The 27877-nt window shown below is 43.1% G+C and overlaps 1 protein-coding gene across 1 annotated transcript in view; it reads left to right on the plus strand.

Moving 5' to 3' along the window:
• Positions 1–1321: 1321 nt before the first annotated feature.
• Positions 1322–27877, plus strand: part of LOC309674433 ((E2-independent) E3 ubiquitin-conjugating enzyme FATS) — a gene marked incomplete at both ends in the record, with an annotated part of 69837 nt that continues 43281 nt past the window's right edge. The window contains one exon of the mRNA XM_082486460.1: positions 1322–1625. Within this exon, the coding sequence (XP_082342586.1) occupies positions 1322–1625 (304 nt within the window). The remainder of the gene's footprint in view (positions 1626–27877) is intronic.

The following is a 27877-nucleotide window of genomic DNA, read 5'->3' on the forward strand; positions in this document are numbered from 1 at the left end:
TGATTGATAGGAAGATTTGTACTGTAGGTGTCAATGAACTACAGGAACACAATACAATGCTGAAAGGATTTTAAGAAATTTGTTTTTATGTTCTCTATATTTTAAGTCTTTAAACCTGTTCTGAGTCCAGTAACTTTTCGTTGTTTGTTTGGCAAAAGCAAATCTCCTAGAAAGGTATCTAGGAAATGCAGAGGTCACTAGTGCACTCAGTAGATTTTTGTAGTAGGTAATCACCTTCTCCATTAGAAATATGTACCTCAGAAGTACTTCTACCCGAGGTATTTTCTCCTTGTAAAGCCCTTTGTGCACTGCAGCCAAGTTAACTCTCAATATCCTTTTTGACAGAAACCAGCTTGAATCGCATATTTTTAAGACCTTTATCCATAGTGAGTTCAAATAACGTCTGCAGTGGTTTTCTACACTTTCTTATTTGCCAGTCTCCTATTTAGAGTATGGATACCAAAACGAATCCAACATTCCGGTGCTGCTCTCAGCACTATCAGATAAAATGGTAAAATCTGTGTTTATACATTCCAGTGATGCATTCTATAACTACATAGGTAACTGATTAAAAAAATCCTTCGTTGTGTTCAATTATTAGTTTTGTGATCAATTGATCAGAATTATGATCATTTCATTATTATCACTTTCTGTTATTGTAGATTTCTAGAATGTAAACACTGAGGAATAAAATGATGTCACGGCTAATTATTTAAAAACCTTTAAATAAGAATTAAAATATCACGTTGGAAAATACCACCGTCAAAACCTTTTAAAAATAACGCTGCAATATATGAGCATTTTTTTACAAAGTAAACTTTAAACTTGCCGGTTTTCATTGCAGGTTTGTCCTCTTTTTTTTTTTTTTTTTTTCCCCCTCCCATATCTTGTACTTAGAACACAAACACTTTGGAAGCCAGGTGTTAGCCATTTAGCAGTCCAAGAGGTCATTACAGAAATATGCGCAAAACCACGCGCGAGCAGCGTACTTGGAGATTTCCTCTTAACTTTCCTCGAGAAGCACTCAGAAAGAAAGCGCCCGGCTTCAATATTTAAGCCAAGAAAATGAAACATTCATGTGCAGTAGCTGGATATTGTTGCTGCAGCCGAACAACCCACGCCTGCCTGAGGTTGAGGATGCACAACCGAATTTATATTCTGGCCGTAAAACCTGCATTTAGGGACACAAAGTCTAACCAATCAGACCAAATAAATCAGCAGGCCCGGGTTTTATCATCACAGATAACCCTCATTAATCCAGCGGGCTCTTCCCGAAGACAAAGGACAAAATGAATTGCTTCGTTGGAGCTGCCTGAGCAGCATGCTAATGCGGGGCGGTGGAAGCCATGAATTATTCATGCCCGAGCGGGCAGATCCTGGTTTTTCCTGTCACCGTCGCAACAAGTGGCGACCGGCCCGGCCGCGCTCGGGCCATCGCTGGTCCCCGGAGAGCACCCAAATGCCTTCGGGAGAGGGAAAGGCTCCGCGCCTCCGCTGCGCCCGACGCAGCCGGGTGGATTTTCAGGTTAAGCCTTATGCAAAATGGACCCGGGAGACACAGTCTTTTGTAACTCAGATGTATTTGACCGTAAACTACTCTTCTTGGAAGAAAACAGGTAGCTGCGGTAAGTTTGTGCAACTTTTGATGTTTTCTGAACCTGCTGTAAGCTCTTTTCAGTTTGCAATAACTGTAATGTGCAGTGCTTTACCAGTCCTTCTAAAAATAGTCTGCGTTCTTTTTGCTTTTAAAATGACTTAAAGAAGCCTAAAAAGGCATTCGATATATTTGTTTTTAACTCTAGAAAATATGTAAACAGTACCTACAGAACTGACACTAAAGTTACAGTCGAGCCTTCCTAAATTAACTTGTGTGATTTAAATTTTCAAAGCCCGGTAGCGCGCTACTAAAACGAAACATGTTTATGATCCAAGCCTGGTTTCTTGCAACCGAAACTGAGACTAATGTAATTCAGCGTCAGACCGGAGAATCCGAAAGAACATGTGTTATTTTTCATAAGAAATGTCGGTTCCCTGTTGTAACTTGTGTTGTTGCTCTTGGTTCAGCTAAATACCTTTCTGACTGGGCTGGGAACAGGAACTGGGACCTGCGTAACATTCTTACCATGCGTTAACTATTCTGTTGTGTCACAAAATAGTTGAAAAGCATCGGTAACTTACCCAGTTTTTCTAAGGATAGGAAGGAAATATGTTTTGTATGTAAAGCATATGGCAGTGATGAACTAAGGCCAGGCTTACCGCTTCTTCATAAGGTGAAAAGCAGCAAAAATGTTTTGCTTTATTATTCATTATCAGTATACCTGCCTGTAATATTTGTTTCGGTTGTTTGTCTGAATTTTGTTATTTTCTGGTAGTGATACTATCAGCGTTGATAGTACTCAGTACTTGGCACAGTTAAAAAAACGGATGTAAATAATCAGCTCCCAAAGGCAGAGGCCACGGGTAGGAGCATGAATATGAAATGAATCGGGAATAAGTTTTGGTTGTGGATAACAAGCTCTCCCTCTTTTTATTTGTTTGGGTTTTTTTAATTACATAGTCCGGATTCTGCTGCTTCTACTTTATTTTCTTTGTTTTGATCATAAAAGCATTTTCACTGACATCCAAAAGAGAGCCAAATTTTGAAGGGATAAAAGTACAGCATAATGATATCTGGTGCTAACAGTAATTAAATGCCCTATGTTTTAACAAAAAAAAAAAAAAAAAGGTGAAAATAGGGATATGTAAATAACAGGAGGATATGTAAATAATAGGAGATATGCAAACAATGGATGTAATCCTGCACTCCTTAATCATGGGAGTAATCCTTATTCATGTAAGTAATCCTGTTGGTTTCAGTAGACTCACATCAGTAGGTGCTGTAGCGTAAGGCCCGTATTTTTCAAGGAGATAACGGTGCCTGTTTTACCTGGTTTTTTCTGTCATGTAATTTTAGCAACACAGTTTTTAGTGATGTGTTTGAATGCATTAGTGATAATATTAAATTAGACTTTACCAAATGTCTACTTTGCTTCTAAAAGTATAAAAGAGAAAAATGGAATAATGGATTAGATCTGTCAGTAAGAAGGTACAACCCCCCCATATTTTATTAGAGATGTGCTTGCACACTCTACTCGCCCTGTTGACTGTGTTTGTAGATTACTTTTTGGTACATGAGGTATATAAACTTTACTTCTTTTAGCCGAGGATGCGACTTCAGCAAAAAATCAGTATGCCACCTGATGTCTCTTAAGGTATATTTGGGTCTCCACAAAAGTGATGCTGATAGATATTGGTCATCTTTCTCATTTGAATATATGGGTTTGCGGTAATGCCCTGTGAATGTTTTTATTGCTGTTCTGGTCTCTGATCTTACCAAGTTAACACCTGCAGTTCTGCCTTGGGAATAACGCATTTGTACAAACGTTGCGGTTGTGTTACCCTCCTCCTCATCAGCCCAGCTTGGCACTTCTGAGCCTTCCACTCCAAGACCATACAGCGCTGCCCTGTAATCCAGGATGGGGATTGGGAGCACCTGTGTGCCCTTCCCCAGGCACAGCATCTGCTAATGAGGGAAAACTAATTACTTAAAAGCTTTTGGTACAATGGGGTTGAGAAGTATAAATAGTCATGAACCGTTCCTGGTGCTCCGCAAGCCATCAGCCCGTGTTTGCCGGGTGCCGGTAGTGGTAGTGTGGGTACGGATGTTGCCCTATAACCATTGCAGTCATTGCTGGGTTAAGATGCTTTCTCTGGGGAAATATTCTCTTGTGTGCACCCTGAAGGGACCAGAACAGAAATGACATAGAAGTGCAATGGGTGATGTTTCCAGATGGTACACAAAACTTACACCGACGTGAAGTTGGTATTAAATATTTGTTGGCTTTTTGTTGGTTGCATTGAAATATAGAGAATGAACTGATTGTTCTCTAATCAGCTTCATTACACGGCAAAGATTTTGGTGTTTTGTATTTGCAAGCGAGTTATGCTATATTGGTGATATCTACTTGCACAGAGATATCGCATAGTTTACTGCTGAGGTTACATGGCTCTTCGGGACAGTAGAGTGCTGGAGGCAATAAAATGAGCAGCGCCAAGCGGCTGGAAGGGCGGGATGGCAGCTGCTGCCAGGGGACAGACTGGAGCAGCCCTGGGCAGCAGCATTTCTTCTCGCTTCCTCCATGCAAGGTCCCAGCAGGGGCATTAAGTCTCTCCCGGTAAGTCCCTTTCTGTCCCTTGACCCCAGCCCGTGGAGTCGATTCCTAATCCTTGGAGAGCCCCACAAGCATTGGTTGCACATTAACTTCAACTTTATAACCACAGTTTTGAGGGTACTTTTTTCTACATCCGTTCTTCTTTGTTGAATTATAAAAAAAAAAAAAAAACAAACAAAGCAAAACACATGCAACTATTTTTGTTTAAGGATCTCCTTCTGGCAATGGGCAGAGGTCAGGCGCCTCTTCTAATTTTTGCTACCTTTTGTGAATTTTAGAGGTGGCTGTTCATGCAGATTTATTGAAAAGTCTTTAAAACTTGGCCAAAAAAATGATTGTAGCGTGGTTTGGCTCATTTTGTATCAAGAATCCTGTGCGCGGCGATTTGGGGCAGCCTGTTGTGGTTGTTTTTTTTTTTTTCCTTTGTGCATACAAACTATGTACAGTAAGAAGTTTTTTCTGTAGTCCCTCACATGTTATCCTCATGCATCTCTTCATTAGAGGATGCCTGTGTGTCCTTGCTTCCCACCCAAGGCAGAGGGCAGGGGGATGCGTAGTCCCCGCTATTTCCCCGGGTTAGCAGCTCTCTGAGAGCAAAGCTATGGGTGTGCGCGCTGCGAGCGACGGTAAGAGCAGGTTTTTCGTGGTTTGGCAGCGTTCCCTCCTCTGTGTAGGACGTATTCTGCTGCTCTTTGGGGTTGGTGACACAAAGGCAGTGCATTGTGGCTGTTCTGCCGGGCTGCGGGCATTGCTACGGTTGAGGGACTTTGCTGTTTCGACGTGGAAGCGTGCTGAGGTTTCCTGCTTGGGGCTCCCACGGCAAAGTATGGTGTAAATGGTAGTCACGCTGGGCTAAGGTATTTGAAACAATACCAACCTCCAGTTCTAACCCCAAGTAGAACAGTTTTAAAGTAAGTTTTGAAGAACAGGTAGAGGAAATTGTCTCGCTATGGTCTTGCAGCTGTCTGGCGGCCTGTGGCAGAGAAAGCGGAAAGACTGGAAAAGCCAGCGTGCGGCCCGCACAGCGTGCGGATTGAGCAAGGTCTGGGAGCGTGGCCCTGGGAAAGCCGAGCCCTGGCTGAACGTCAGCCGCTTACTTTACTGGTCCCCCAGGTCACAGCCACGTAGCAAACTTCAGCTAACGTAGCCCAATGTGGTCACTGGCTACGGAGCAGCGCCTGGAGCAGGAGAGGTGTCCCATGGTCCAGCATGTCCTTGCGATGGGACTTGCAGCGTTTGTTGTGTGTAGGACCGTGGGGAGAGCAGTGCCACGTCCGTGACCAGGGAAGAGTCTCCAGCAGAAGGGAACCACATGACATTGTGGGTGACTCGGTTAGGTCTTTAACCTTAACAAGAGACTAAACCAACATAACTGCCTTAATTAGTAGTAAGCTTGTTAGTAGCTGCCCAGTGGCTTCGAAGTGGAAAAGCTGAGCTGGTACGACAACAGCACAGATAAAACTGAACTTCTTAGAGTAAAGGTTTTTACTTGTTCTCCGGGTGTTCCTTTGCTGTAAAGCCCGTTCTGTGTCTGAGAGCAGCCAGGCCTGGAAGAGCAGCAGTCCTCACCCTCTTTGCGGTCCAGCCCAACCCCAAGCTGTCATCTCCCCAGGGCATGTTTCAAGAGTGTTCTTTCATCCAACATTGTTCCTGTTTCATGTGACATTTCTGTCTCTGTATGTCTCCAGAGAGGGAGAGGTGAGCAGAGGACAGTCACGCTGAAACCTACATGTGTGGTCCCAGGCCCAAACCTTTCTCAGATTCCCATCGGTGATGTGCAACATACATTAATCATGGTTGTGTGATGGTGTAACACGTCAGTCACGCTCCCACGGCTTGTAAAATTCATGCAGGAAAGATTCATCCTCAAGTTTTGAATCGCATAGTTCTTTGGGAAAGTGCATTTCTTCCTCCCAGTGGGGTAATCAGTTCAGCAATTAGCAGAGCTCCTGAGCAGGGGTGTGTGTGTGTGTGTGTGTGAGTGTGTGCACCCAGTAGTGACATGTAGTGATGTCCAAGGAAGATTTGATGAGCGGGCAGGGAGCAAGAGGAGAGAGCCCAAGACTCTTTCCTGGTTGACCCGCGGATGATGAAATCATTCAGAGCTACAGAAAGGGAAGTTCTGAACCTGAATGTCAGCCTTAAGATATTTAAATGACAACTACTGAAATGTCACCTAATGGTTGACAGTAATTACTAACAGGCAGAAAACAACTGTTTTTATAACCTGTATTTGAAGAAATCTAAGCTGTAAAGTACTTTGAGGGCCTATGCCACAGCTCTGTCACGTAGCCACCACTGACAAACGAAGCATCTCCTCCAGGCCCGAATTAACTATAGTAGTTGAGTAAAAAGCATTGATTGAAAACTTTATATTTCACAGCCTTCAAGAAGTGACTTGTCTATAGTGCATGTTGCTGTATTGTGCCGTGAGTGCAATTAGCTGGAAGAGTGTGTTCATTTTCATTCATTAGTTGACAGTGGTGTCTTTCAAAATGATCTCCAGCATTATGAGCAGCAAATGATGGTATGCTTTCAAAGGTTAAACATTTTGATTTTTTTTTTATAGTATAATTTGCTTACGTTCAGAGAAGCTACGTTAGGAGTATTATTAGACACTGGAGTCTCCCTCGAACCATTACGGTAATGAACGACTGTTGGAAACTGTTTGGTATTTCCAAGGTTTGAGGCATCAGTGGCCCCAGAGAGAAATATGTTATCTTTTAAACAAGTCTTTAATTGTTTCCTGAGTTGATAAAAGAGTTAATCTACTACTGGCAAGATATTCCCTTCAGTTGTGGGTGAATCTTAAAAAACCTCTTCAGTTGCTGTCAAAACCAAGTGATCTGCGTGAATTACTCTGAATAATACTGCGGTGTTTTTCTGTAGCAACCACTTTGTCATTTTTTCTGTTTTCGCATTTCCTGGCAACACCTTTCTGAAGAGCTTTGTTCTCACCATGGAATTACACTTGTGACCCCCTCCTGTGGCATTGTCTGGCACCTGACAGTCCACCAGCAACAACTGGGAAAATTCAGTGTAAACCACTGTTGGGCACATGGCGATGACCACTATCTATTTTGAACATGCATAATCTTTCCCCAGTTCCCTGCAAAGTATACACAGCCTCTCGCCGAGTGTTGTATTCTGACTTGTTGATGGTGCGTTACCATTAATAATTAGGGTCCTGCATAGGGATGTTTCACAAACAACTTAAAATATGCCTTTGCCGCCTTTATGTAAACCTTTCCTGATGATTAAAGACCATCAGTGCAGGCTTTATAAGGGACAGAAGACGTAACCGTGCAGAAGAATAAATATAATAAACAGTGGTGAAATTAGCTATTGCCAGTTATTTTAGAATATTAGAATTATTTCGGAAGATGAAGAATTGATTCGAGGGAAGATGAAGAATCGATTCAAGAGAACATAGATACAATTTACCTTATAGCGCAGGATAAACACATGGAAAAAAAAGAAGTGTTTTTAACATCAGGAGACTGAGCAGAAGGTAACGCTAGCTGCAGTCCTCGTGGGTAGCACGGAGCGCCTCTGGGGTTGTGTTTCAAATCTATCCGTTTGAATTTCATTGATTGCGTGTATTTTTATACTTCCATCGATCTAGGCTTCTGGTGTCTCGTATCGCTGCATACATGTAAAATAAAGTCGGGAGGTTGAGTACCCAACAAGCGGGCAGCCTGGGGAGATAGCTCGCATGGCTTGGCTCGGACATCCCCACGGGGAAGCGAGGGCAAGGCAGAGCCCGTGGCCGCACAGGGGCAGCTACTCTCTGCAACTCTTCCGCCTACTGCCTCTTCTGAAACCGCCGACTGCTGCTTTTCGGATGCTGAGGAGGAGCCCGCTCCCTCTCCCTGTCACCAGCGCAGTGCTGGTACAGCTCTCTCTCCTCACATCCAGCATTTCAGCCACGTAGATGAACCAAACACACTCCCAGCTGTCAGGCGATTGTATGCCTAAATCAATCCCACCCGTAGCTCTTGTGAGTAGTGAGGGTTATTTTGGAAATGTATTTAAAATGATATTTTATTTTTTTTTCCCACTAATATCAGGCTTTAACAGGCAAAGTTGCCCCACAAAGTCTTGCAGAAGGAGGGTACTTTTCTCCTGTGTAGTCAGTTTTTGTTAACGGATCACTTTTTAGGTTAAATTATACCAAAAGCAAGGTTTAATCAACAATGATGTGGCTGGCTCTCGCTTTGCTAAAATTTCGTTCCACCATCTTTTTTGCCCATGTGACTGAGTGAATGAAAATGAGACGCCCGTTAAATTGAAGGCGGGTGCTCGTCTTTATTAATAATATTGTGCAACACTGCAAAACCGGCAAAGCAGGCTGCGGTGAGGTTCCATGCTAACCTGCAGATAACAGCCCAAAATTTCTCAGCGCAATTTTGAAAAAGGAATTGAAGCAATGTGTTTTCATTCTCACTTCCTACATCTCGAATGGGATATGGATAATACAATGTGCATTGTCACGCTGAGTATGATATACCATAGAGTGCATTGTGGGTATATCGCTCATACAATCCTTTCTATATAGAATAAAACAGTTGGACGGAGATACAGAACTTAATGGGAGAAAAGAAAAAGCTGCGTACCAGGATGGACATAGCAAATTGTTAACTGCTGCTCCAGTAGATTTAGGAGGGTTGCTATGGTTTCTTTTATAAAAATCTTCCAGCCACAGAAATGACTCTTGCAAACAATGCCGCGTGTAGGTGTAAAGAAACATATCACACGTGCAGCACCAGCCCATGCGTGCGGGGCCGAGCACACCAGCCAACCTTCAGCGCTTGGTGGGTGCTGAGCATCGCCAGTTCAGTCATTCCCTGTCCTCTCCTTGAAATTAAATTGCCATAATGCAAACTGAGAGCTGCCTGGTGGTAACGGCCGTTGCTTGGTGAAAAGGTGAGCGCATAATATGGCATTGCTAAAATACCCCAACTCCTATTTTCCTGTTGTATCCTCCTCTTTTTGTCATCTCATATTTCTGAATTTCTCATTGCTGAAATTTTTAGGGCAAATGCTGCTTGCTTCGGGGTTTGGGTTTTTTTTGGTTCATTCTTTGCTTGCATAGTGCCTTGAACAACAGCTCATGACCTAGTTCTGTCTTTTAATTGCTACTGCGATATGAATTTTAATTCCAACTAGAGTCCAGATGTATTGAGGATACGCAGCACATGTCGGGGCCAGTGCCATTTATCTTACAGGCCAGTGTTTCCCAGACCTTTGACTTCAGGGAGCCCTTAACCTTTTTGAAAAAAAAAATCTTAAACCATCTTCATGTATTTCACTGTTGTCTGGTGATGGGAAATGGAGATAATAACTGTTAATCTAAATGCTAATATGTATTTTCTTTTACAGATTAGTTTGTTTTACTGTTCTTTAAGCTTTGACTAAAAATATTAATGGAGATGAATGTGAGCCTTGTGCTTGCATCCTCCAGTGCCCAAGTGAGCCTGTCCATGGATACTGACAATTTCTAGGAGCCCATCTCTGCTTCTAGGTACCTAATATTGTTTGCTTTTTTTCATGACCATTTTTGGTGGCTTATGGGCACTGGTGGTAGAAGATGAGTGGGTCTTCAAGAATCACAGAATCATAGAATGGTTTAGGTTGGAAAGGACCTTGAAGATCATCGCGTTCCAACCCCCCTGCCATAGGCAGGGACACCTCCCACCAGCCCAGGTTGCCCAAGGCCACCTCCAGCCTGGCCTGGAACACCTCCAGGGATGGGGCCTCTCTGGGCAACCCTCACAGGGAAAAACTTCTTCCTAATGTTCAGTCTGAACCTGCCCTCTTCCAGTTTAAAGCCATTCCCCCTCGTCCTATTGCTACATGCCCCAGTAAAAAGTCCTTCCCCAGCTCTCGTGCAGGTATTATGCATCTGGTGGAGATCATAACTTGATGAGCAATGTGTTAGCTTTAGCATGCTCCACTTTTCTGAGCAATATAAACTTTGTTCAGAAAAAATATCTTTATTTACTTCTCTGCACTTCAGAAGAAACACTGGCTATGTCTACTGCCTTCTGAGCATCTCACAGATTTCCTCTATCCGTTGACATTTAGCTGTTGTGTTTAGCTAAGATTTTCCTGTTTTGCTCCACTGAAATGAGTAGTGAAGGGAAGTTATCAATATGCCTTCTACTGACTGCTCCAGAAGGGGCTTCATGTTAATCATTCTGTAATTGCAGCTTGTGAAAGACACTGGTATCCTTTGGGGGGAGGGGGGGGAAGCATATCTAAAAATATAAGCTCTTTTAGGTTAGATTAGATCTTGAAATGCTGCGATACACTAGTACTCAATCAGCAGAGAAGTTTAATTGTTCACATTAAGGAAACTGCAAAATGGAGAAACGAATAGCAGTTTCTGATGTACACCTAAGCATGCCCTACCCAAAACGTACACATACAAGGCATGTGTGAGCGGAGGGGTTTTTCTTTATATTATACCAGTTGATGTACAATGCAGAAGAATAGGGTCAGTAATACTCTGGAGAGACAGAGGAGGAACAGAAAGCTGAGGGCACAGCCTCACACGAGCGCTGGAAACGGGGCTGGGAGGAGAAACCCAAGGGAAGGACAGCACGTGGGCGCGTTGGAGTTGAGTGCTGGCAAAAAGGCTGGACCGAGGAGCAGAGCAGCTGCCTGCGCTGTGGCTCCACGGGTTCCTCCATAGGCCGTCAAGGCTTTGCATCATCTTTGGGAAGGTGCGTGGAGGAGGATCCTTGTCTTCATCGTTACAGCATCGTCTTTATTGTTACAGTATCCTCTTTCCCGAAAGCTACTTGCCAGACCCTGGTGCTTGCTAGTCACTCTCCAAGCAAAGATTTAAAAGCACAGCTACATCAAATTGTTATCGCAGTGATATATTACAGACACGGTGTATATTGCAACTTGTTTTCATGGTAGACATAATGTTACTGCCTTATATTATTACTGATATTTGATGTACAATAACACTGTATTTAATTAGCTAACTAAAATGCATTTTCTGCCAAAGATATGGTGAGCGGAAGGGAAAAATCACCTTCTTGGAGGAATGCCTCATAGCAGGATGACTAAAAAAGGCAGATAGTGCAGTCTGAGAAACAGAAATTTAGTACATTAATCCCAAGGATCCCCCAAAAGCTGTGGAAGTTTGTAGCTGAGTTTTCAGAATATAAACCAGCAGTTTACCTAAAAACATTTTAGAACAGCGAATTGATCTAAAGGTTATGAGTAATATAGCAGAAAGACACTTCTGTGCTCAGAGGGTAAGTGTTTTTATGTTTGGGGAAAAAGACCTTCTGTTCTTCACCCAGAGGCCTGAAGTCTTTCCTTACGTGCAAAATTCAGCCGTGGCCCCGGGAGTCATCCCTAATACAACCATGCCTATATCCTCTCCTTGATACCAACATTCACAGTGGCAACATGAGATCATTAAATAAGGTTTGTTCTTCTTTTCGCATCCCCCGCCGATGCAGGAGACCAAGTTTGTTGGCCAGCACTCGGCGTTGGTCCCTCGATTCATCTTCATGTGGTGGATGGCAATTTCTACGCTGCCACGCTGCCCAAAGCCAAAACCTCCCTCGGCAGCTGAGCTATCAGCAATCGCTTTCATGTACATCTCTCCTGTGGGAAACGTGGGCTGACTTGCTTATTGTACGTGGGAGGAGGATGTGAGAAGGCGAGCCAAGCACCACTGCAGGTCCCTTTTCTCTTGCAGGTGGAAAGATAAAAGGGCTTGTAAATGGGTCTCTGAGCCCTCTTCCATAAAACCAGGGGGGTCTTTTCTTGCTCAGGGCTCATCAGAGCGCTGTGAGAAGGGCCTTTTCTTGTAACAGCGTCTGCTGCTTTCACCCCCCGGGGCTGGCATAGGGCGCAAGGGAGCAGGACCACAGCTCCCGCAGCGCCCGGTTGGGGCAAGTCTGTGACTCCAAAATTGCGTCATTACCTGCAGACCTCTCCCTGAACAAACGGGACTGCACAGGGAATGCTTGTGGGAAGCGTCCAAGGAAAGAGGGCGGAACGTGGGGTTGATGAGCTTGTGCAGAGTGATAGAGCTCTTTCGGTGGCTCCATCCAGGCGCGGGGAGCAAAAAGGTGAGAAAGTGCCAGGGGGGAGAAAGCTGAGGAATATCTCATCCAGCTGCGAGGAGACTTGTGCTACTGTCTGCATGTTACGGGCTGGTAAACAAAGTCCTGTCCCGGGTCTGTGAGCAGCAGCCAAGGAAAGAGCGAGGAGGAGGCGTTACTGTGCCTGTGGGGAAGGCCTTCCCACCCCTTCCAGCCGATGGGCGATCACGGCAGCTTCCTCCCTAATGACTTTGTCTTAATCATCTACGCTGATTTGCTGTCTGGATCTTCAGTGAGCTTCTCTGCCTCTTACTCACATCCGAACTCCGCTTTATTACTTTTAATGTTGTTTCTCTTCCCCTGTGTGCTCCTCAGGTAGCAACTGTGTTTTCGCTTGTTTTCGGGAACCAGCGATAATATTTCCTGAGACGATTCATTTCTTTAATTTGTTGTTGTTCTGGTGTCTGACACTTCCCGCTCGTGCAGAGCTCTCCCTGGACTCGAGGGTCTCTCTGCAGTACGTGTATCTTGAATGCAGTTTATTTTAATCAGGGCTCCCGGAATTCGGTAATGCTTCAGGCCAATTTCTACAGTAAATCCGAATGTATTCAGCAAAAACACGTGCAGCCAGTGATCAGACATAATTGCCGACGGTTTCATACCCACAGAATCCTTGCTTGACTCTAACATTCCTGGAGCCCCATCTTTCCCATCACCGTTTCAAGCAGGAATCTCGCAGTTGCTAGGGGATGGAATTTTTTATGCACTTATATATGAAGTATTTTTAGCATGAAGTGGAGAATTACCCATACGGTTTTCTGGTTAATATTCGCTGTACTAAAATGGAAGGACCGAGATGCAGTGAGCAGCAAATCTCTAGAGGTCTGGAGGCCCGGTTTGGTACAGATGCTATCCAGGCATTCAAAATATTAGTTGAGTCCGTGTCCGCTGAATTTAGCTGGAGCTCTGACAATTACAGGCTGTCACAGGAGACTTCCACTTCTACTCCTGACTCAATTACCGAGTCTCATGCTTCTCATAATATTACCATTGCTGTAAATAAAGTCAAATTCATTCTCCTTTTTCTTTACTATTCTAAGTAAAAAGGAAGTGGCTGACTTCCACCACCTCGCGTCGAATCGAGCCCAAGCCTCAGAGGAACTCTTAGTTGAATTTGAATTTTTATTTTTTTTTCAGCAAATTTGGGGTTACTGATGCACTGAGTTTAAAAAATGAAGCCTCCCATATTTATTGCCCATTACCAAATTGTTGCTATAAGAGCACCTAGTACCTAAAGGCTAAAAATAGCGGGTATACCTGAACAACTTAGGTCCCCTTAAAATTTTGCAGAGGAGAATCAGTATTAGGCAGAGTACTTTAACATACCGCTAGATTATGTTTAGTGCTACTGTACTTTCCATAATGCATTCTGTTCCTTATGCAGCCTAACACTTGTTTTCCTTTTTGCCTATTCTTGCATGCTGAAAAGATGTTTACATTAAGCTGTTCGTGACTCTTGGTCTTTTTCCTAAGTGATTAGTTGATTGCAGCTCAATAATGTTTGAGTAGTTCAAATTATTTCTTGCACTCTGTGTTTGTAGCGATCTGCGTCTGTCTATACACAACTTCTGAATTGTGTCCAATTCTGGGGCTCATTAAATGTGCATGTGTCGGGCAGGCTCCGCTTCCAGTATAAGTGTTTTCCTTCTCTTGCTTCTCTCCTTTCCCAGCTGGGGTTGCACAGGCTGATTGCAAGGAAGGGTATCAGCAGAGGATCATCCCTGGGAGTGCTCTCCTGTTGAAATGAAACTCCCCTAAACCCGGGATTCCCAAACTGTGAAGCCCACACCATGGTGCTACTGGAATATTGGATGGGTTGCTCCCACATGCCTTCATAGAAATACTTAACCGAGATGCATGAGATAAATGCTTCCACACAGGCATTACCTTGAAAAAATATCCACATCTTGTGGAGGTTCTGGCCGTGGCCCTATGATTCTACTCCTCCACCAGCTCAGGTGAGCTCCTCCTCTGAGACCCCGGCCAGCTGCAAGGCATTCAGGCTGATGCACAAGGAGATGGGATTGGATTTGACTTCTGGATGTCAAGGGTGGTATGGAGGATTGAGGTGTGTGAGGAGTGGTAGGAAGGTTGGGAGATGGGAAATATTTTGGGGTCCTAGGTTGGTGTGTGAGGATTTGATAGAGTTTAACAGAGGAAGAAGTAACTGATGTGTGTCTTACACTCGTGCACACATGCCTCTCTGGTACAGAACATATATCTTTAATGAGTTTAACCAAGGCTGATAACACCATGTTAAGAAACAGGCGGCAGTAGGATGGAAACCCCATGGAAGAAATGTGGTTTAGCAAATCAGGCTATATTCTGTGTTACAGAGCTTACTGCCACCTATGTTGGTTTTACAGCAGCAGAAGGGAATATTGGGGCTGCGATTCTTGTTTCTTATTTTTTAATGTCCTTTGTTAAAGTAACTTTGTAGTGCAAAATGCATGATCAGTCCCTGGAGCAAAGACTTCCTTTTAGCAGTGGATTGCCTCTGCTATTCCTTTATATGCTTTCTTTTACCCCAAGAACCCTCTACTCTTTTACCCGGTCCACCCGCCAGCCTGGCTATGGGTTTTCTGGGAACTGGGAAAACACACTTCTGATTCTCAGGTCTACAGTCCATCTCCTGTTTCTTTAGCCCTTTAATAAGCCATTTACTTATAACTGCAGAAACTAGCTGAGGCACCTGACATGAAGGAGTGGGTTGGGCTGTGGAGCCCAGCACCTGGGAAGAAGGTGGGAGTTGAGATATGCCCTCCCCATTGGCCCATCAGCTGGTCTGAGCACTGTCCCCTCCACCTCCTCTCTTTGCATCCTCAAACCTCTCGTCTCTGAAGTGTGAGGTTTCTTCCGCTGGTGTGTGGGACCAGGGCACCTCAGAGGATACCCCTGGCTCGGTGCTGAAGCTGGAAAGTGGCCTCTATGGTAGTCCTTCTCAGCCATGCACAAGGCACAGGCTCGGGTCAGCCTGAGCAGTCCCACCTGGTGATTAGGGCTGCAAATTGGGAGAAAGTCTTCAGCACAATGCCTTGGATGCAAAAACTGAGGCATGGTGGTAAGAAGGTACTGTATGTGCAGGAGGACAACTACTACGTGAAAATGAAGCTTCTCCAAAAACCATAGCTCCGCATAGACATCCAACCTCTGCCATGCGCCCACCACGGACTGCACATCCGTGTGCCAAAATACACCAAGATCCACAAAATGTCAACAGAAAGAAAATGCTGTGTTTGCGTGGAGATTTTACCCAAATTCTGCTACTTCCTGGTAGGTGCTGCTGGGGAGAGGTGAAGTCTCTGTCTTTGGGCAAAGAGTGCCATCAGTGATGTTTTGTATTATGAGGGCTCATTAACTCCACAGTGCTGTTTCTGAAGATGAAAAGTCTTCTCTTCACAGTGCAGGAGTTTTAACTGTGCCCCGGCTAAAGATTACCTCAACCTGCTATAAATTGAGATGTTTCACTAATTGGTTTCTTGGTTCATTAGCCAAATTGTGTGTATGAGGGAAATGGAAAAAGCTCAGAATGAATTTCCCTTGCAATCCTTAATTTAAATGGTGAATAATAATTTTACGTTGAACAAAACACGTCATGTGATTTGCGGTGATGGAGTTAATTTTTTACTTTGGGATCATTTGCCACTCTTAAAGCTTTGTGGGCAAATGATCCTCAGCGGTGCCTCGTTCCGTCATGGTGTGACACCAGGTAGGAAAGTGTAATCATTACAGTATAATGTAATAATCTCAAATTTTATACAGAAACACTTTGTCCTGGCCAGTTCCTCCTCATATATTGCTTTAAGTAGTGAGATAACAGAGACGAACAGCAAAAATCTTTAAAAGTCGGCTTTACTGCCATGGATGCTGGGGCAACTAAAGCTATGTGAGTAACAAAAATACGTGTTCCTAGTTTGCTCTTTCCAATGCAGTGCACTCGGCTAAAAATCAAAGATTAACTCTGAGCAGCTAAAGGGAACAAATTCCACTAATTCATCAAAGCGAATGCTGTAGAATTTAATCCGTTTTATGAATTTTCTCCCATTGATTGTTCTGGCATGATTGGGGCCCGGGAGGTCATTTGTGAGCACTGAATTGCTAGTTGTGTGACAGTAAAAAAAGAAGGCTAAAAGAAAGGTTAAATTAAAGAAGCTGCTAGAAGCTATTTCGGTAAGATGAATGTATATTATCTAAATTAATGACAGTAAACCTCCAATTAGCTGAATGTTGATGCAGAATTGCAGCTTTATAAGGTAAATACATGTTTTCTCAAGCCAAGGGGTTGGGGAAGGAAATGGTTAGCCTGCAACTGTAATAGGGTTACAGGTAGATGAGCGTTTTCTGTGTATTGGGGCACAGTGACCTCACTGCTGTTGCTGACAAATCTTTACAATAAATCTGTCCTCGCTTCCCAACAGCAATACAGACTATGAAACTTATGACCTTGTTCTCCAGAGTATCCTCCCGAAATATGGGATGGGCAAAAGCCTTGAATGTGCTGGTTTGTTTTTCAATAAACAGCTTAGCTTTTATTTTAGAGCAGAGATTTCTTCTTCAGCCCAGTGCAGGTTGTTTTGGCACTAATAAGTTTTTAGTGGAACTTCTAAACTTGTTTCTGTTTCATTAATTTATTGAATTCCTCTGTAAATATACATCAAAGAGAACAGCAGCTATGAACTCCTTTTGTTGTGGGTTGGTTTTGGTTTGGGGTTTTTTTTTTTTTTTGCAATTCATACATACTAAAATAATTACATAATGGAGTTATTTGAACAATTTACTCCTTGGAAAGGGTAGAGTTTTCTTGCAGATTGTCTTTATGTGAAAGGTGGGTTAATCTAGATGCGTCCTCTCACCGTAAAATACCGCAGTCGCTCACATTCATGAATTCTTGCCGTATACCATTTAGCTGTGTATAGGAGTTTACTGTCATTATGGCTTTCAATATCAGTAAAAAAAGTCTGGTCTGTAAAACAAACAAACAAACCCGAACAAACAAAATCCCACCAACCCCCCAAAACAACAACAACAAAAACCCCACCCCAAACCCACTGTTACGTTATTACTTAAGGTCTCATTTTCCAAAATATTTCTACAGGGTGCCCAGGGTGTCTTTTATAGAGGCCCTGTGATGGGAACATGTCAGCAATTCTGGGTCAGAGCAAGTTATATCATTCTCCGGATTCTGGTCATTTAGGTTCACAATTTAATTGTGTTGTGCCAAAAAAATACCTTTGAACACATGTGTATCTGCCCGGTAGTTTCACGTCTCCCAGTGCATCTTATGAAAGCTGTTCATGACTTTTGTAGTTCTCTACCATATTGCTGCTTCTTTGACTTTTGCTGACAAGTCCCAACTTATTCAGTGTCAGTATTTTGCAGTAACGGACCCCTTTCTGGGCCATTCTGGGAAAATATCCATTCTTAGTATACTTCTGCTGTTTTAGGATGGAAATTGAGTTTAAGGAGATTTTGAGGTAGTTCTGTGTGTATTTTGTTTATTTACCTCGTTTACTGCATATTTTCCTTGGTTCTTAGCTCTATCAGCCTGTTCTTCTGTCATTTTTATGTAATTTATGTAATTTGTACTGGTGTTTTTTTTCGTGCCGTTCACTGATTTATCTTAATTCCATCATATTTCGGAGATGCCTGTGACACCAATATCCCTTTTTCAAAAATAAACAGGCATTCTGGATTACGCGGTGCTTCTACACTACGTATGCTCCTTTGAACTCGCACAGTTAGCATTGCTTCGCTTGCTATTTTTATGCTCCATGTATAAATGCAGTCTTACTTGCCTCGACTGTTCTTTGCAATTTTTTTTATTTTTTTTTTTAACCGAAGACTCTCCCTCTCCCCACTGTCCAAAGATACAGAGGCTTTTATAACCAACTTTTCTTCAGCTTTTAGTTGGAAAAAAACAAACAAACAAACAAACAAACAACCAAGAAAACTCTCTCAGCTTTCAAAGCATTAACTGTGCTGTTCCATTCTGGTGTAGATGGAGCCAGGCTTTCTTTGCAGGCCTCCTCCTTAGTCCCCAGAGTTTTCCCGGTGAAGCTCTCCTCTTTCTTTCTCTCCGTTGCGTTTTCCAGCCCAGGGACTGCTCTATTAGGGTGGGACTATTTATTCTATGAGGGGTTTTCTTTGTTTTTGTTTTTGTTTTTTTTTTTTCTTGCGCCCACCTCCATCTTTCCCAGTTTGTCTAACTGACTATCTGAGGAGAGATCACTCTCCTTCTGAAAGCTGAGTGGTATTTCCAACACAAGTAATCAAAGACAAATAGTTTTATATGTTGTTTGACCCAGATCACGGGCTGGACACCAGCTCACCTTTTCCTTAATTCATTTTTTTCTAGCTTTGATCCCCACCGCTGTTTATTTTACATTTCTAGCAATCTCTACGAGACATTTAGCAAAGGCTTTGGATACAAGATGAATTCCAAAATCCATACCTTTTCCTCATATTGTGTTTTTGAACTGAAATCCTCTTGAAAGGTCACCTGAACGCTTGAAATACTTGAGAATTTAGGTTGTTGTTGATTTTTCTCGTGGTGATGGGCTAGCCATAAAGCTCATCATGCTCTTCTAAAAACTGAGCGGTTACTTTTTCTTTTCTTGTAAAGAAAGAGCCCACTGAACTTCTTCGATCTAACTGCTGCTGGAACTGCATTATGCACAGATGGATATCCAGAGAAATGACACACGGATCAGACCAAATAGCGTCGACCCTATTGTGCAGAGGAGAAACCATTTCATATGTGCGCGCTTAGTTAAAGGAAAACACTAATCCGTTTCGAAGTGCTCGTGAAGGCTGGTTTATTTTCACAGCTCAGCATGGCAGCATGTGAGTTATGATGGTTCTATACATCCCCAGTGAGATGCCACGGTGACTTCTTTATTGTCAGTAGCTGGTTTGTATGGGGCTTTTTTGTTAAGTGAATGATCTCGGGCATCATGCTAATAACCTGTTTTTAGTTGTACAGTTGACTGTGGATGTGTTGTATGGGATAATGTATTTATAGCTGGAGGCTTGGTTTGATATCCTTTCAGCAAGTCTGGCTGAAATAAGGATTATCGAGTTCACAGTTCTACAGGCAATCCCAAATAGTGTATAGTTTCACAGACATTTTACGGTAGATTAAAACAGTGAATTGACAAGTCTTATGGGGAGCGGCTGAGGGAACTGGGGGTGTTCAGCCTGGAGAAGAGGAGGCTGAGGGGAGACCTTATCGCTCTCTACAGCTCCCTGAAAGGAGGGGGGGGGGTGATCTCTTCTCCCAAGGAACGGGTGATGGGACAAGAGGAAACGGCCTCAAGTTGCGCCAGGGGAGGCTTAGGATGGATGTTAGGAAAAATTTCTTCACTGAAAGGTTTCTCAGGCATTGGAACAGGCTGCCCGGGGAAGTGGTTGTTTTATAAATGTAGGGGGGGGGGGGGGAGGGGGGGAAACAAAAAAAAACAAACAAAAAAAAACAAACAAAAAAATGCACAACCCTGAAATTTTTGGCTAGATGGTAACTTCTTTTAGCATTGACCTGCCTACATATGAGTTTGATGCTGTTTTAGTCTTTTTAAGCAGCATGGTGAATTGTGTAAACTTAGATGCATCATTTCAGTACTCTTTTCTCTTTGAGATCAGTACATTTCTGTTGCTCTGCTCTTAGTTCATGTCCTTAAAATACTTTTCCATTTAGCTTCCAGGCTTTAATGATCCAGCTCTGCATTGACAAAATGCAGAAGATTGAGTTATGGTAGAAAAATGTTAATATCGTACAGTGATTTTTATTTTTTTTTTTTTTTCCTTCTTGGGAGAAGATAGATCATGTAAATGAGGCAATCATTGCTGAGAAGCTAACCCAAATTTTTTCATTTCTCCAGTACAAAGTGCCAAACCTTTTTAAGAAAATGGAAGATGGTAAGTGCTTTATGGAACTCAGTAGCAAAAATATAATAGCTCTGTGTATTCCTCTTTGAAAAGCCGCAAGTTTGTTTTTTTGTAATGAGTGAAAAAGTAAATTGTATATTATTTGTGCAAGAGAATTAGCTTTTATTTATTTAAGGCAATCAGTGGTTATTATAACATGCATCTGGAGAAACAGATTTTAGAAAAAACATACTCTCTTGGATTTAGGATGGGAGCTGTGTGTTTGGTTTTCACCACAATTAAATGAAACCTTATCCTTAAAAAAGAACTATTAATATTCTTCAATTCTTCTTAAATGTTCTTCAATTCTGTATAATCCTGTATCATCTTCTATTTGGCAGCCGCACAGCAGCTGTTTGCTCAGTCTTTTGATTAATTCTCTTACTGTTCCAGAGTGTAATATACCTAGTTTGTTTAGAGAAAAGGAATATGTTTCATATTTAAAAATCCCTTTTACTGCAGTTACTGCATCTTTGAGGATTTAATTAGGTCTCAGTCCCTTCCAAATCGTGTAAGTCAAAGGTCCCATCTTACTTGTCCCTGAGGCATCGTTACAAAAAGTCCCCAGATGGAGTCTAGTTTCTAACTGATGACTTTACCATATAGGGGCTAATTACTTCTAATCTTACACATTGATGAGACTGTATTTTATGTCTCTGAGCCACTGAAACTGCAACTGCCAAATTATCCTCTACTGTAATATGCGGGTTATTTCTCCATTAAACGGACGGGCTTCACAAATGACGATCCCTTCCTGCCAGGCTCTTGCATTTTAAGCCATAATTATTTCTGGCACGCGGTTCCATCCGATGAGCCCTTGTTAATCCACGTTATGATCTCGGATAAGCTGCTAGTGCCTGGCCGACTGAAGCCAGGAGAGGGTGAGCGGAGCGAGGCAGGGCAGCCGGGAGCCCCAGTCCCGGGCAGGCTCGGGCGCTGCTCTCCGGGGCTGCAGCCGCCTGGCTGTGTTTCGCTTAGCCCTGCCTTGAACCTGCCTTTTCCTTTTTATGAGCAATGACCTCCGTCAGATCTTTAAAAGAAATGACTCGACGCTTTCGCCTTCTGAGAGGGAGAAATTGCATTTGGAAGTCTATAATGCATGAAGGTGTTGGAAGCCTAATCTGGTATAAGCTGCCTTCAGTTAGCCCTCTTAAGCACCGGGGAAGAGAAATGAATATCGAAAATGCAGCAAATAACCACCATTGCGCTCTGATTTCATGGCTATCTGTGATAGAGGTCAGTAACATAAAGCTGTTTATTTCTTCATACAAAGCCGCGGCTGTTATCATAACTTGCTGTAGGTGAAGGTATTGGAAACTCCTCATTCAAGGAAATACCGTATTTTATTACAGCGTTACTTCATACTGTATAGGTTCTTTTTCCCGCTCCTCTCTCCATTACTTTTGACCCAGTCTGACGGAGCTAACCTTGGGGTTGGTTCCTCAAAGGAGCAGTTTATGCCAGGAATCCGAGTGTGAAGTTATAATAATTTGGGTTTAGTACATTCCAGATCTTAATCCAGCTCTGCCAATAGGTAACCGCTAACCGGAAGCTTTGGGAGAAAAGCAGGGGGTTTTGGAAGAATAAATTTTGGAGATGGTAGAAATTTCACATGGTTAGTTTCAGGGAAGTCAACAGCACCTTGCTGAATTAGCTATGACTTTTTAGAAGCAACAGGGAACTAAATTGGCAATGCTGTCAGGGCGAGGCGGGGGAAGAAAAACAAAAAACAGCCCCTCACCCCCAAAAAAAGCCCCAAACCTTGAAAATCCTGGGGAAATCCTAGTGCTGTCACTGTGGCTGCCACTGCCAGAAACACTGACTTACGCCCACGGTACACAAACTTTCTGTGCTCAGTTTCAGTACTTTATTTACATTGAGTAAATGAATAAATGAAAACAACAATCCACCGCCTAATTGTGGAGTAATAAACTTTCCTTAAACGTTGAATGAAGTATATAAATCTGCATTTATACACCTACCAGCATTAACATTCTGGCCAAGGTGTTCATCCCAATATTGCTCTAACTAATGCAATAATGCATTTAGAGTAATAAGACGATCCTAAATCAATATGACATAGACTAGATTGATCTTCCCAAACAATGTTTTCAGTCTAGGCTGTGAGAAGCGTTTTTTGTTCCCTTTTATTTAAAATACCATGAATGACTTGCTGAAATTTTTGTTTCATTGTTTACATGATAGATGAATTTTATCCCACGAAGCATTCAAATAGTATACTTATGAGTGTGTTGACTTTTTTTTCTTCTTAAAAAGGCAATATCCTGAAAAACTGTGTTTTGGACTGTTTAAGGGGGCCAAAACCTGTAACCCAAATGGGTGTAAGATTAAGCATGCTGTTGCGTCTGCTGTTGGAGGTATCGCTGCAGTGTGTGTCTGTGGGTAGCACCAGTATGTGCTCCAGGATTGTGATTACCAGTGGCATTGGGCAATGTACAAAAGAGTAGCCCCGAACTTGCTTTTTCTTTCTTACCGTTATATGAGCTCAGTCTTTTGAGTGGTTAAAGCAACACATGAATTTCGTGCTAATGCTCTAAAGTTGGCTTCAGTTGGTGGGATTTCAGTTCACGGTAAATACTTCTGTTGTAAAAATTGGCCTTTTAGTTTCAGTTCTCTTGAATAATGCAGTGCTCTATAGAATCAATACCTGTGTATACACATCTGTTTACCATTCTCACTAACCAAATTGCGTGTATGTATCATGGAAAATGGAATACAAGATCTCTCAGCCCCTGCAGGAGAATCGATGTCCATGGTTTAACATGAAATGTTACTGGCTTGTCACCCTCTTTGCTTCCTCATGGTGGGGCAGCTGTCGGGGTGCTCTCAGCACGCGTTTGTACGTGCCCCAGCAAAGGCCAAGGTCTTACCCATTTCGCCTTGGGACATAAAAGCCACCAAGATAACATTTCTGAATGGACATAAAAAATCTCCATAAGAAACCAGAAAAGCAAACAGCAGAACAGCCAAAACCCCACCCCGTCCTAAAAAGCACTGAAAGTTAACCCAAGTAACTTCAAGTAATCCAATAAAGACATCTACCTGAGCCTATCGTTTCAAGAAAATTAGGATAAAAAGAGGAATTAGTTGTGAGAAAGGGGGAGGGAGAGTACAGGCTACTTGGAGGAGAAGTGGAATTGTTATTTCTGGAAGGAAGGACATCATGGTTGGTGGAAACAAAGTACTTCACTGGCCTCTCACAGCCACCTGCAGTGGTTTTGTGACTGGGAATTTAGCCAGGACACCATCCTAAAACAGGAAAGTAAGGGCCCAGCAGCAGAGCGACAGACAACAGTGTATCCACAGTAATCCATTAGTAACCTGAGATTATCCCAGGACTACAGCGGAGGCGATGGAGATGCTCCGAGGTCTGGAGAACCTCTGCTGGGAGGACAGGCTGAGAGAGTTGGGGTTGTTCAGCCTGGAGAAGGGAAGACTCCGGGGAGACCTCAGAGCCCTTTTGAGTCCTAAATGGGCTCCAGGAGAGCTGGGGAGGGACTCTGGCTCAGGGAGTGGAGCGATAGGGCAAAGGGTAGTGGTTTTAAACCGAAAGGGGGAGATTTAGATCAGGTATCGGGAAAAAAATTTTCTCTATGAGGATGGTGAGCCCCTGGCCCAGGTTGCCCCGAGAAGCTGTGGCTGCCCCATCCCTGGAGGTGTTCACAGCCAGGTTGGACGGGGCTGGGAGCAACCTGGGCTGGGGGGAGGTGGCCCTGCCCAGGGCGGGGGGGTGGGAACTAGATGAACTTTAAGGTCCCTTCCAACCTAAACCATTCTATGGTTCTATCAATATGGGTGTGGGGTGAAGACATGCGGGGGCTGTATTTTCACAAGGATTCAGGAGCCAGGTAGAACTAGTTACTGTGTTTTGCCAATACACATATTAACTAAGTCATCTGATGCAACTGGCAGTGAGTAATCCACTGGCACACTGTATGTGCGAGGCCATTGCAAGGAGGTCAGGTTAATAATTGCAACCTATTCTATAAAATGCCCACTGTTTCCAAAGGATTTTTCTTTGGCATTTTTGCTTGGGTTGGAGATCATGAGGGGGAGAGTAGTGTTCCATCGTGAGAGAGTTCAGCTGTGAGCCACCCCAAAACAGAGAGCAGAGACCCTAAAATACAGTTTGCACGAGGACCATAGCAATGTAGGTAAGCTGTAGAGTTTTATGTCCAAACTAAATTTCCAGCTGAACCTTTCATAAAAGGAAATCCCACCTGAACTTCTCCTTTGCCAAGGCATCCAGGCTTGTGCTGGCTCTCTGCAGAAGGATGAAGCTTCCCTGCTCTCAATGCAAAGTTCATTGCTCTTGGCTTCAGACAGATCACCACCTGGTCACGTCCCACCTGAGCATCAGTGTCTCCAGTATGGGGTTGTGAACTCTTAGCGTACTCCTTGTTAAGCCTGAAAATGCTTGGTAATGTCCTGTAGGTCATTCTGCAGCTTCTAGCTGGAGGATTTAATGGCAGTTAATGTTAGAGAGAATATCGATAATGACTGAAGAGGTTTTTGAAAGCACATTCAGCAGTCTGTCTCCTGTAACTGGTGGACCTGAAGAGACCTTTGGGATCAATTCTCATCCCAGAGCGCACAGTGGAAAGACCGAAATTGAGAGGGGTCAGAACTTGGCTGGAGAAGCTGTGCTGGATGAAGAGTGCAGCTAAATTATTTAATGGCTTATGTGTTGGCTCTGGATCAGAGATTGTTGCTGAACAGAACAACTGTAGGACAAACAAAGTGGTGATGGTAATCATCCGTAACAACTTAATTTTGCCTTCGGTAGGTAGTTACTTCAGCATTTCGTTATACCCACCTAAACTGTTCAGTTATTACTTCCCACGGCATTATTCCAGGTATTCTCTGTAGTAAAATTTGGGTATCCAATGCTGCGTCTATCATAGCAGGCACATTTACAGAAGTAACTACTCCAGTAATGATTTGCTATGTGACTTTAAAGAGGACAGATGTTGTACATGATTATGTCTACGGTACAGCAATGCTGGGGTCAAGCAGTTATGGCATCACTAGATCGGCCTCCAGCACTTAACTTTTCTTTAAGCCTCTCAATTTCCATAATCTTAGCATGAGATTTCCAGACTTTTTTTAGAGAATGAAAACAAAAAGATGAAATAGAAAATATAGACTAACAAGACAGAGATGAAGCGCATGAGTTGGTGCCCCAAGACCCAAGTCTCTCCCTGGTGCTGCTCCCTCTTCCCTTCATCTCCTCACCCCAACCCTTCTTCCCTCTGCCCCCCCGTGCCTCCTCGCTGCTCCCGGGACAAGGACCAGCACCCAACACCAGCAATGTGGTACCCGGGGTGTCCTGCCCGGCTGATTCCTGTGTCTGTGGGTCAAACAGGGCAGAGCTGGTGACCTTCTCTCTGTGGCAGCCTCTCATTTCCACAAAGCCATTGATTTTTGCGGTAAGCTTGTTGGAGGTCAGCTATCGACCCTTCTGGCACCTTGGCTGAAACAATCCACAAGCTCAAAAGCCCCAGGTCGGACAGACAGAAGGACAGGGCATAAACCAAGTTCCTTCCAGAAATCAGGCTAAAAATTTGATCCAAGTAGAGAGCACAGCGCAAAAGGGTTGTGGGAGGGTTTTTTTTGTTTGTTTGTTTTTAATTATTTCACTTATAGTAAACAATAATTAGGAAAAATCAGGACTTCTAAACCACAGGGACAACTCTCCTGCAAGCACAGTTTTGTCATTCTGTCCAGCGCACTTATGCCAGAGTGAACGTGACCCTCTGTGTTTGGCCCTGAACCAGTCTCAGTGACTACAGGTATGCGAATTGCTTTATTTGTAGAAATAGATCCCAGGGGACAACTATTGTGAAAATAACTATTCACACATTGAAATATTTTCCAGATTGGTCTGGCATCAAATTGTGTTGGGGACTGTGTGGCTGTTTTACGATGGCAACACTGTAGAGCAAGGAAGTCTTGCAGCAAGTAAAGGAAAATGCGTTTTCTTATCCGTCTGTTGCAGCTCTGATGGTGCTGAATGCAATAATTTGGGGTCTGAGCTTTTAGTTTTGCACAAGAAATGGAATATACAAACAATCATGAGTTTGGGGTGGTTGCTAGGCAGCAGGTTATTGCTTCTTGGAAGAGCGGCCACGGCTGCCTGGTGCGGCCGCGCTGCTCGGCCGGTGGGTGCTGGCAGATCCCAGCCCTTCCCCTTCTCATTCCGGTGACATCCGCAGCCAACAGAGAGCTTGAGAACTCTAAATGTCATTCCTTGCCACCAGTATTTAAAAGACGCCAAAACTTAAGGTTCTGAGGGCTTTAAGAGTTCATCATCGATTCCAAGCTCTTCTGCACCCTCCATTTCTGAGTTGAAAGCCTGAGCGATTCACCAAAGAAACAAACAAACAAACAAAAGCAATTACCAGTCATCTTTTGTTGAATCTGGTGATAAAACCAAAAATCCGTCATGCCCTGTTTTATGTTTGTTTTGCTACATTTTTGCTTTAATCTCTAGCGTGATCTGTGTTTCTAAACCTGTTGCAATGGAATTCAAAAGGGCTAATTCCGAGATCAAACAAATCGCGGCTGCGTGGTAAAAGCACGCTATGAATAGAGACCGGTTTTTCAATTTCCCTTCAAAAGGCAAATGTAGGTATCATTTCACCAACCAAAAAGTTTTATGTGGTAGAATAATTACTGAGTTCAACTGCGTGAAGAGTCGTTGAGAGGCGAGGCAAGTCAGTGGCAACTGAAATTAGTGGGAGCTGCATAGTATTCTTAAATTATACAAAATAAAACTTTTTATTTTGTGATCAAACTAGGGACTTAGAAACTTAACTTTTTAGGCTTCATACTTATTTAAATCTCAGCTCTTGTGTTTTTATCCTGTGAACACTGATGGGTTTTTGTCTTGGTTCTAGCCTACTGCATCCCCTATTCTCAAGCAGTTTCTGATGTCTGTAATCACAGCAGTTAGTGTGAAAGACTTTCCAGAAAGAAATAATATTCCAAGTATTACACAAAAATGAATGCTTCTATTATACAAAAGTAACACGAAAAGTCTATATTAAGTCTGGCATGACTGGTGCTCCACTGAGTTTAGTTCCGTTGTACAAATCGTTCAGTGTCAAATCTGGCGCATGCGAACATCCTGTTTCTTTGTTTTGGAAACAAAATTGGTCTCATATAGATGTGTGTTGGAATCGCTACTTTGATGTCTTGACAAAAGCATCTGTACGCACAGCACACATCAGTTTCTGGAGCCACCACTGTATTAAGAGTATTAAAAGGGGAAAAAAAAATCAATAAAGCAAATACCATTGTTAAGCAAAAGCGTGGTGAAAAATCCCTGCAGCAGGATATATATTGAGTCATAAAATACATGGATAACAGACAGCACACAGGTTTGCTCTTGTCTTCTCTACAGTTTCTTGTCTCAAAGTTGTGCTGTTACAAAAGCAGATAAACGTAAGAAATATTGAATTGCTGAGGCCAAACAATTACCTCCAGCTCTTATTACGCTTAAGCAGCTTTAGGCAAATGTGCCTGGTTTGTAATTGCTACCAGTTCTGAATAACACGGGTGGAATTTTTATTTACAAACCCCATT

Source organism: Vanellus vanellus (assembly GCF_965231255.1).
Source record: "Vanellus vanellus genome assembly, chromosome: 7".
Classification (NCBI taxonomy): Eukaryota; Metazoa; Chordata; class Aves; order Charadriiformes; family Charadriidae; genus Vanellus; species Vanellus vanellus.